Source organism: Pseudonaja textilis, chromosome 1 (assembly GCF_049901715.1).
Source record: "Pseudonaja textilis isolate UNSWEBS1 chromosome 1, rPseTex1.2, whole genome shotgun sequence".
NCBI classification, from domain to species: domain Eukaryota; kingdom Metazoa; phylum Chordata; class Lepidosauria; order Squamata; family Elapidae; genus Pseudonaja; species Pseudonaja textilis.
Window position 1 is genome coordinate 101309968 of NC_141990.1, and position 11807 is coordinate 101321774.

The following is an 11807-nucleotide window of genomic DNA, read 5'->3' on the forward strand; positions in this document are numbered from 1 at the left end:
CAATATTATACTTATTTTTTGAACTATTTTTCTTTTCTTTGGTTGTTTTTTTAAATCTTAAATTCTCCATTCTCTTTCCCCCCTTTCCTTTTTCTTCCCCACATAGAATTACTTGTTCATTAAAGATGGCTTCTTCTTTGTCCCAGTCTTCTTGTTTTGCAGACGTTTCTTGTTGTTTCTCATAGTTCCAAATCTCCATTTCTAAGAATTGAAAAATGAAGCCAAAAGAACCCTTCCCTTCTTGTGCATCTTCTTTGTACTTTTTAAGTTCCGTTTTCAATTCATCCAGAAGTAGTGCCATTGTATAAATTTTTAAACAACCAGCCGATTGATTTTAGTCAGTCAAGTGCAATAACCAAGAATCCAAAGATCACCAAGTAATCCAAATACACACAAGCTGTTTCTTCTTGCAATTTTTTTAACTTTCACTTCCTGGGGTTCTACTATTTAGTTGCCAAGTTAAAATGTAACTGAATTACATTTCAGTTAAAATGTATCTTTTAGAAGTTTGTTGAAGTTTTACTGTAGATTCCTTTTAATTCCAGGCAGTCTCTTCCGTTTTTTCCAGATCCTACCCTTTTATTCTTTTTCTCTCCTTTCCTGCTTATAAAAAAATTTTAGTGTCCAGAAATCTTTATTATCCCTTTGACATTTTATTTTATTTTCAGCTTAATTGCCTGTTGATGTCAAAGCGGATTTTCCCCCCGATTTCTTATTGAATCTCTTATTTGTCAGTATAGGGAAAGGGAGAGAAGAAAAAAAAAACAAACCTTTCCCTTTTCACTTTCCTTCGCTGCTTCAGAATCTTCTTTGGGAACGATGTTATTTTTTAAAGTTTAAATTCCAGGGTACCTTAATTGTTGCTTTTGCAATTTAACCCAGTCAGCCAGAACTTTCACTTCTTATCTTCCTCCTGCACATTCTTTTCTGGTCGAGTTCTTCTTTGAGGTGGCCATTTCTGACCACCGCTGCAACCGCCTTTGGGAAAGGGAGTAATGGCCAGCTGAGGAGGAGAGATGCGGCTCTCCTCAACCCTGCTAGCAGTCTCTCCCCTCTTCACCACCTCTACAGGGTGGCTTAGCCCTGAAACCAGCCAGCTTGGGGTGCTCCAGCAGCGAGCCCAGACCAAAACTGCGCACAATCACGGATTTCTGCCTGTCGCTGAAGAAGCTCAAACCAGAAGTCCTACAGTACTCATTGTTATCTTTCACAAGACTGGAATTAGATGGGAAGGAATACGAGGTCAGTGTTAAAATTCCAGCTTCCTCATCTCTGATTTTTCAAGATGGGTTTTGCCTGTCTTTTACAGCTCTAGAAGTCTGTTCTAGAAGTGGATAAGAATGAAGAGGTCTTTAGAAGTCAAGGGGCCAGGTAGATATTTACCTAAAACCAACTTAATATTAAACCTCATTGCATTCTGTGTCTTACAGAAGAATATGTATATATAGAATTGCATTGTTAGACTTTAAAAAGGTAGAGGGGAGGTTTTGTGGAGTTATTTTTCTCTTTGCTGTGGTCCAACAAGGAGCAGCCCTTAACAGTGAATTCATAGTAGGAGCCATTGGGTTTATCCAATACAGTAATCCAATAGAGGAATTGAAAATGACATATTAACAGGAGAGCAACCAGTGTCTCCTGAGTAAAAATCAGCTCCCAGCAAATTCATGGGTTTGTTCAGATAATTTTATTGACAGTGAAGTGTAAAAATGATTTGCCACTGCTTTTCTCACAGATTTTTTCCCCTTTTATTTCTCAATCAAGTCTACAAATCTGACATTTATCTGTGCTGGTGTCTTCAAATGCTAACCAGTCCCCATTCTGCTTATTTTTTGGAGATCAGTCAAGCATGGTTAAATGTTGCCCCCAAGTCAAGCAATAAGCTGGCATTTTAATCAACGGATTCACTTTTATGATATGATTGCATATCTTACAACATAATTGCATTACTTAGTGAATGACAGTAGTTCAGAAGATCCTAGGTATACCAAATTACGTAGGAGTAAAGCCTATTGAGTGGAATGCTCATTCCAGAATAAAAATGTTTAGGATTGCGGTTATAAATATTGTTGAAACAGTAGCTAATATCACAAACTGTATGAGTTGGTTGGTTTTTCCCTTGTTTGTTGTAGGGAATTATAAAAACCACCTTCTGTGATTTATAATGTTGCAAAATCCAGAAATAATGACTTTCCTGACAGAGCATGACACTTAATCCTTGGATAAACAGGATGTAAAATGATGGCCAGCATGTACTTATTCGTGTTAATCCTACACAGGTTCTGAGCATGTTCCACAAACATTGAACTAAACCAGGCATGTCCAACCCACAGCCCTGGACAGCTAGAAAAGCAGCCCCACAAGATCATAAACTTCATGATGTGATTTTTATATTTATCCATATTATATATTTTATATGTTTCCCAAGACAGCTCCTCTTCACTCAAGGTGGCCCAGGCAAACCAGAAGATTGGATACACCTGAAATAAACTGAAAGCGTGCAGAGACAGTTGCTTCATGGATGACCCAATTGTTTCATTGCTGGTTTGGGGCTTGTTTTTGTTTGTTTGTTTGTTGTGAATTGCCTAGGGTTATTGTTTATAAAATAGGTAAAGGTTCCCCTTGCACATAGGTGCTAGTAGTTTCCAGCTCTAGGGGGAGGTGCTCATCTCCGTTACAAAGCCGAAGAGCCAGCACTGTCCGAAGACGTCTCTGTGGTCATGTGGTCGGCATGACTAAATGCCGAAGGTGCATGGAACGCTGTTACCTTCCCACCAAAGAGATCCCTATTTTTCTACTTGTATTTTTACATGCTTTTGAATTGCTAGGTTGGCAGAAGCTGGGACAAGTAACTGGAGCTCACTCTGTTACGCGGTGCTAGGGATTCGAACCGCTGAACTGCCAACCTTTCTTATCGACACTGATCCACTGCATCCTGTTTATAAAATAGGCAGCCATATATTAAACAAACACTTTGCTTTTGTAATCATATTGGCTGGGTTCACTCATCACACCAAGTCAAAACTAATTTAATCACATTGTGGCTTAGTGTTGGATGTTTACAAAATACCTATTGCATTTAAAGCATTTAAATCATGCCAAAATGTGGTATATAATATCCCCCCTTGTTCCCTTTCTCTTGCTTTATCATTTCAAGAAAGGGAAATAATATTTAAAATCATGTTTGCATTCTTCACTCCTGGAGCTGTAGAGCTGTTGTTTCTTATGGCTTTAACAGCCTTGTGAGACAACAATAATAACACTAATTTCTCTTCCAGTTTTCTGAGATGTCACCAGTCTTCTAAGGGTTCTCAAACATTACCAAGATTGATTGATTAATTAATTGATTTTCCTTACAATAACAGGGCTGAGAGAGAGAGAGTCTGGCCCAAAGTCACCCAACTGACTTTCATGGGTAGGGTGGGATTTGAACTCACAGTCTCTCTCTTTCTTTACCTGGTGCCTTACCCATTAGACCAAACTGGCACTTTGGGATGTAATTTATTTGGTTCTGGAATTAGCTGTATTGTCTTACCCTCTCTGTGTGTATCCTAAGCTCTGGTTCATTTCTGTTCTAGTGGCATGGCTTTGACATTTCCTTCTGAGAGAAAACAAATGCAAAATATAACTTACAAACTTCTGCATTCCAACCAATATCCATCACCACTTGGCTACTTTCTCCTCACAACTCCCATACTCTCTTTTCTTTCCATTTTACACCCCCCTCAAATCTTGCTTTCTTTGTTATTTTTTGTATTTCTTGAAAGCCTCAACTCATTCTCTTTCTGGTATAGTTCCTACTCTTTCTGAACACTACCTTGTGTTCTTTGGTTAGGCCCCCTTCTCTTCCATTCCCCCTTTCCACTCTCCGGTGTTTATTTTTCTTGCTCGTGATCAGCATTTTAGATTACCGGAGTCTGTAAGGAGAAAATCTGCGTGGTGGCTAAGTTGGCATCAACATGATGGTACATAATAACTATATATTATTAATATATATAATCACTGTAAGATTGTTAATAAATTTTCAATCAATCAAGATTTCTTTTATTTTTTTTTCCTTGTAGGAATTGTTTGCAGCCTCATCCCATCCAATTTTGTTCCATTTCCAACTCATCCTAGACTTTTTTTTTTCCTTAAGGAATTGAAGCTGCCATAACCCACCTTCCTGTCCTTGGAGTTCACCAACCTTTGGTCTTTTCACACCAAGTATGCTACTCTAATTCTTCTTTCTCCTCCTTTGCTTACTAGAGATTCAAGAGTAACACAACCAGTTCCCTCCATATTCCTGGCAACAGTCACTTCTTCAATCAGGTGTGTTAGTGAGTATTAGATCCAGTCCAGCACAGCCTCTTATTCTTTTTGCACTTTCTGATAAATGAAGATCAAGTTTGTTTTGGAAAAGACATGTATTGTAAAAGGAAAACCACAACCTTGGCACCTGTTACTATAGTCCCACCCAGCAAGCTATCCCTGACAATGAATTAATTTATGAATTAAGGAGAAAGAGGCATCCTCCCCTGATGAGCCAGAGCAAAGACACACTCTACCACAGTTTCCTGTCATTTGGTTCTAACTAGTAGTTAGGCCAACTAGTAGTTACACTGCTGCTAATTCAAAATATGCAAAAACCTATTCTATGGCCGCTTTTAAGGAGTAGTGTTCAGCACATGACCAGTCACCCTTGACTTTTCAGAACTGCATTTGCACAAAGAGAAGATCCCAGGACTTGCTCAGAGTAAGGCTTCCATGGAAAAGGACCAGTTGCCTTTTTTTTTTCAATGTGATTTAGATGTCCCCAAAAGAAATACCATCATACTTTTTTGTTTGCTTCTGTTTTTGTATACTAGGGACTCAAGGGGAGGGGAGGGAAAGTAATCTTCTAAAACAGGAAAGTTGATTGGAATCTGAATTCATCAAAGTTTAGATGAATCTGAACTCATCGTTTAGATGAATTCATCGTTTAGATGAATCTGAATTCATCAAAGTTTAGACACCAAGGCTGCCTGGACAGACTAACCTTAGAATTAAAAAACAAGGTGGAATCTGCATAAATAGCAATGATGATTAGAATAATTAGTAAACAATGTATCAAACAAGAGGATTGTAAATGGTGAAGTAAAATTTACACATGTATAACAATTGTAATGCCAGAACGGATGCACCCTGTTGTATACTTATAATTAAAATAAAATAAAAAATATATAAAAAAGAAAGCTTTTGTACTGAAACTAAAAGAGCCCAGGGGCATCTCCAGCTTTCCTTCCCTCGTCCTCCCCGCCTTCCCTGTTTCGCTACGCTGGTGTTTTATTTCCAGTACGGAAAGGCGCTCCTGAGAGGGAGTCAGAGGAGGAGAAGCGGCGGAGGGTCGTCCCACAAACAGAACGAAATAAAGGAGGCGGGGGCGACGAGGCCCTGGATCCGCCCCCCCCCCCGCCGCTTGGTGCGCCCATAAAAACCGGCCTCCGCCGCTGCACCTGAGGAGAAGCACTTACGGGGTGGGACGAGCGGCGTTCCCGGCACGAGCAGACATGGGCAGGACGCTGGCTTGGCGGCTCGTCTTCGGGCTTTTTGTCCTGGCGCTGCTTTCACCCTCTCAGGTGAGCGAGCGAGCGAGCGAGCGACCACGAGGCCTGCCCAGCCGCGGGTTCGCTTCACCCCCAAGCCTCAGCAGCGGGACACCCCGCGCTCCGGAATAGGTGTCGCGGGGGCGGAGGAGCAGAGGACGTTTATTCTTATTAGCGTTGCCACCATCCTCCTCAGGGGCTTTCCCGGGTTTTGCTTTCCAGCCGCGCGCGAATTTTGCATTAATAAGTTGCAATTTTGAGGTGGGATGGGGGAGGCGCGCGCGGGGGAGGGGGAAGTTTTCCCGACAGAGGTTTTTTTTTTTTTTTTAAGTTTCCAGATCGCGCTGAACCTTTAAATGTGGCTTGGTTGGTTCGGGCATAGCCAGTTGGGTAAACCTAGGCGTCTGTGGTTCATTCAGTAAATTGAATTTAAGCATGGTTTAATGTGATATGTGGATGAATCCTGGAATTCAGTTCTCTAACTTAAGTTTTGCAGATTTGCAGACTCAGTTCCAGCCTTCTGTTGCCTCCTTTTCCCAATTTCCTAGGGAAGATTGAGCGTCGTCCTCCTTCCCCACTTCTGATCTTTTTAAAGAAAGTAAATTCTTTTACATTGTTTTTTAAGGAGAAAAGTTGATCACCCGTTCCCCTTTAGCTTCCTTTTGCAGTTCTATATACGTCTGCTCAGAAATATACATCCCATTAAATTTTGACTAAGGTTACATTAGGAATTAACGCCTGAATGTCTTCATCCTAGCCACTACTAGCTGGAGAAGGCAAGTACCCATATGCTAGCCATTGAGGGAATAAAAATAGACTTCTTGTAGAGTTTTGGATAAAATAAAATTGTTGGTTAGGCTGCAATTGAATTGGAATAACGTATCTGAAAAGCTACATGCTCTAGCAGTTTTTAACAGTTTTGCAAAAGCTGCTTAGAGTGGCTTAAAAAAAAGTAACTGCATTATCAACCATCTAAAATCAACCTGATAGGAAAGCTGTTTTGTGGAAACTTGAAAGTAGTAAAATGCAGTTGCCCGACAAGTCTTCCATCTGCCTTTTCTTAAAAGGCTGCTGCTTGGGAGGTCGGTAAAATGAGGACCCAGATTGTTGGCTGCAATATGCTGACTGTAAACTGCTTAGAGAGGGCTGTAAAGCATTGTGAAGCGGTATATAAGTCTAAGTGCTATTGCTAGAGTAGGACTGCAGACCATCTAGTGTTGCTGAACTTAGTAATACATAGTGGTTGAAGTAGCTGAGAGTTGGAATGTTTGTTTCTCTTCCCCCCATGTTAGATTTTGTCCTGTTAGATTTTCTTGCTGTGTTGAAGAACAAATTGCTGAGAGACTTCACTATTCTCTTTCAGACTTCTCTGTGGGTTTTACGTTCTATTCTTGGTGTATAATTGTGTGTACTGTACTTGAGTTGTGTGGAGATCCAGATTGGAAGGCAAAACGTAATTTGGATGTATGCGGGTAGCATCTATGGGAGAGTCAGCTGTGCTTTCTGTGGCCGCCCTCCCTAACACTTTTTAGAAATTCACTTTGGCTTGTGGGTGATCCAGGCAGGTGAAGTACTGGTATATGTACATTCCAAATCCTAGTCTTCTTTTTGAATTCACAGCCCCGTTTTTTCCTTAACCACTGGATACTGCTATAGAAATTCTTGTGAATTTTAGTATAGCAGATAACTTAAGAATCTGCTCTCTTTATTAAATAAACTTTCAAGTAATAACTTTCTAGACATATATATGCTTTATCATGCCTTTCGTGATTATGTAAATCTTTGAAGAAATTTGGGAAGCCCTGCCTGACTTGGCATTTTTAAAAAAGCACAAATTAGTCCTTCAATACCACAGTACTACAATAGAAGCTGTAGCAGATTAATATTTTATGCAGCTAGTTTCAAAGAACTGAGGACTTGCATTTCAGTCTTGTTACTTTATATCAGCTTAGCAGACATAGTTGAAGGCAGGAGAAAGTGTTTGCTAAAGGAATAGCAAAAAATAAAATTGGAGCGAATATTTAACAGAAATGAAAGGGATTTTGGGGAAACATTTTGAGAACAGATTGGAGTGGCTTGAAAAGTTTGATTAAAAAATCTGTAAGGTTTACCTTTTAGTTCTTGTTAGATAATCTGCAGCTTTTTGTGGAAGTAAATTTGTTATTGTAACGGTCTAATAGAAAAAGCAGCATCAAGCTTAACAGTAGAGAATTTCTTTGGTAGTTTGTAACAAAATGATTTCTTTGAATATGCTTCCTATGTGCCGTATATCCTCCCAGCTTTCTGACTTGAACTTCACAGCTAACATATGTTAACTGTACATGGTGTTGTTGCTCTGTAAGTGTGAAATGCAACATAAGAACTTCTTCTAAACAACCAGAATATACAATAAAGAGTCAGGTGGCAATCATGCAAGTGCATTTCTCAAGTTGGAATTCCCTTTATTAAGGAAAAACATCCTTGTGTATAGGATTTCTGAAATTAGAATTTTAATGTGGATAATCTATGAGCAGATATGAATGCTGCCTCTTAAACTTGACTGGACTGTCAGTGCTTACTGAGTATAAATTTTGCTCAAAATAAACGTATCTCCATTTGAAATGGATGGGGTGAAACTGACCTGATGTATAACATATGTGGCTTGGGGAATATTATGGTGGGTTTGCAATCAGTATATGGCAACCTTTCATCTATTATTGTTAAATGAAGTAAATACTCAAAACCTGCCCTGCTTTCCAATACGTGCTCAGCTGCCAGATCAGATATTCTTCATAGAGTAGTTGAAGTCTGACATTATTAACATGACATAAGTTGGTCTATCCTTCCTTCAGAAGTGGCTCAAGTGGTCTCTAGGCACCACAGTTGAACTGGCAAATTTCTCTTATTTATCCAATGTCAATAAAAGTAGTTTTAGCCTTCATGTAGAGGTGATTTCCTGGCCTCATCTACCTAGTGGGGATGATTGGAATTCATATTCTCATTTCAAACATGGTACATTTTAACCACCATATCAAATTGGTGCTGTAGTACAAAGGACTTCTATATCAAAAAATAGGTTACAAAGATATTTTTGTGGCCTGATTCACAAATTTCACAAACCTGTGATCCATGGCTTAGTGATTAACCCACAGTTGACTAGGTTCAGGCTTCAAATTAAGCCGTAAATTGTAATAGTTGGGATCACAAAGCAAGTTGAGCCATAATCCAGCTTGGTTTAAGGGGGTGTTTTAGCTCAGTCAGCATATGCCTGCTTTTCTAATTTTATGCAACTTTTAACAAATTCTTGAAATAAAAATTAGTGCTAAGCGGCTGGAGATAGACAATGCATGTGCTCAAATCTAATAGCAGATCTGAAAGTGTGGTATGTGCTTATCCTATTCATGTCATTATTTGAGCCAGTTTTTATGTTGTACTCAGGTTTCTAAAAGTCTTGTTGGCTACATAGTAACCAAAACAAAAGAAATAATACCTGTGCCATAGAAATCATTTCAAGTAATTTCAAAGCCATTTCAAGTAATTTAAATTCCTAAAACATATTATTTCATTTGCCTGTCATGGCATGCAATGACCAGAACAAAAAAATAGAGATTTATTGTGAAATTTTACCTCTGGTCTTTTCACCTTAAAAATCTTTCACTTGTTAAAAGTATCAATAATAGCCAGCATTATTAATGTGAGTATTTAATCAGAAATGTTAAATAAGCTGGAAATAAGGTTTTTCATATCATGTAAGCCAAAATCAAACAAGCATGTTATGATGTAATGTAATGCTTGAATCCAATGTAGACTTCTTTATAAACTCAACTGGAGTATGAATGACGAGCTATCAATTCTTCTATCTAAGATTACCTGAATAGCATTTTTATTTTCTGATTGCTAGCTTTGATCTGGTCTCAGTAAAATCTGACATAGTTAAAAGAGAAAATATCCATTTCAGATAAATTGTGATTTGATAGATGAGGAAGTTTGGGGTAGGTGATTGGTATGTTGATGTTAGAGTATTATTTCCAAGTTGTCAGTGTCATTATTGATATGGGATATACAAAAAGGTGAGCTGTGAATTCTCATTCTAACTGTCATAGAGTTCTTTTCTTATTGACTGTTTGCCTCAGGACTGATATATCTCAAGAAAAAGATTTCATATTGTTTGTTTTGCATGTTACATACGGTTAACATATAAGTAAGCTCCAGGGGCTTATTTCTGAATATAGAATTATGCTCTTTAAAGTGTACTTTTTAGGAAGGGCAGTGAAACATATGCGAATGTGTATTTCATGGTGAAATTAAAAAAAAAAACAGCCACAACTATCTTTACAATCTATGCAGACTAATGTAATAACATAAATCAATACACTATAAGCCCTGGAAGGCAGAATGCAACATGTGCTGATTGATTTTACAATCTCTTTTTTTTCTTTTGCCTATTTAGGGGGAAGCTAGTAAAACTACAGTTGCTCCGCACAATAATTCATCCGTGACTTCTGTATCACTTAACATAAATAGCACCACCAAGGGACATGGAAATTATCTTCAGTCAACTACTGGCCTCTTCATACTCTCAGTCTCGCTCCTGTACTTTTGTTAAAGCATCTGATCTGGGAAAACAACATCCTTCCCTACCAAGTTCCCTAATTCATCTAAGATGGTGAGACCTCTGTATTCTGAGAATTATTAAAAAACAAACAACCCAGAATAAAATACTTGTATCCAGCCAGTACAGTTCAGTCACTGATACCAATTTGACCAAGATGCTTAATAAGAATATCTGATGAATTGAATCAACCTTCCTTCAAAAATAATTTGATTCACAAGATAGCCTGTGGGCTCTAATATTCAACACCTTGAACTTGACAATATAAGAGAAATGCAACAAGCCATGGATCATGCCTTCGAGAGGAAAGAGTTGATAAAGCTATGCAAAATAAGGAGCTTGATTTGAAAATGACACTCATCCTCTAAGCTTATAAAACCAGTAAAAAATGAAAACATGCTGAAGTGTGGTTTGTTTTTCTCAATTTAAGATACAAAGATATCCAGCAGAAGCAGTTCCATTCAAAATTTCACTTTGGAATTTTCTAGTTATTCCATTAATTTTTTAAAAAAGTCTGTTATAAAGGTTCAAAATTGAAGTTTGCATAACTTAAAACCAATTGGAAAACATTTACTGTAATTTTTTTTCAGTGTTATCAAAGCTGTAAGTGAACCGAATACGTCAGCAGAATAAGATATTTAAAATCTATTGTAAGAATATTTGCTAATGGCCAATATAAAATAAGTTATGAAATAATCAATTTATATAATTAAACCTGAATAGTTTTCCTTATAATAGCCTCCTTCTAAAAGTTTCTGGGGGTAATTTCTAAATGTCAGTTTTGGTGCAATTAGTGTTTATTTTATTCTTTCAGTGAAACATCTTTGGGCAAATAATTTAATGTTGAGTGAAAATACACAATGTTTAAATCCTGAAATATTAATCCTTAAAGTGTGTACCTTTTAAAGATTGAAACTGATATATTTGCACAAATTATTTCTATGCAAAGTGTTCTGTACAGTAAGTAATTTGAACTAAAACTGGTACTATAATGTTATCCAAATGTTTGACTCTTCAGAAATAAATAATGGAAAGTCTTAAAGGCAGAACCACACCAGACAGTCTTGTTCACTTACTATGTGTGATCATGGCTTTAAATGCACACTTGTCTCTGATTTAGTCAGTTACCCAGAGTCTGTATACATCCATTGCATTGTCAAGTATTTACATAATAAACCTTGGGATGGGATGGGGGAAATGTATGCATTCCTTTTGTATTGAGTACATTATTTGACTTAATGATTATGTGATTATGCTATAATCTTAAATCAAACTATGAATAAAACAATGGATCTAATTCTTGTACATTCTAGTTTTTTTGATCTTCAATATTCTGCTAACAATTAGGGCAGAGCCCTCTCTAATCGAATAACTAGATTCAAAAGAAACACTAAGTTCTATTCCTAATAATATTGTCTGTGACCTTACACACTGTGTACTTGGAATTGTGTACTTTGTTTAGGATATTTGAATAGCTATGCGTTGAATCTGGTGGCATCTCTGAGGCTGGGGACCAGAAGGTCTATTTTGGGAGGAGGAGGAGGTTCCTGTGGCTGCAAGGGGGTGTCTGCATGTCCTAGGAAAAGATGCCTTTGCTTTAAGGTTTCCTATGTGCTTCAATGCACTTTTGCAATCTGACCTGAAGGGCCATGCAA

General features: G+C 37.9%; 1 protein-coding gene across 1 annotated transcript; it reads left to right on the forward strand.

The window, feature by feature from the left end:
- The first annotated feature begins 5473 nt into the window (after positions 1-5473).
- CD24 (CD24 molecule) lies at positions 5474-11449 on the forward strand. Its single transcript, XM_026726531.2, has 2 exons — positions 5474-5594; positions 9991-11449. Exons 1-2 carry the CDS (start codon positions 5526-5528, stop codon positions 10144-10146), a joined length of 225 nt encoding a protein of 74 aa, XP_026582316.1. The 5' UTR covers positions 5474-5525; the 3' UTR covers positions 10147-11449.
- The last annotated feature ends 358 nt before the right edge of the window (positions 11450-11807 follow it).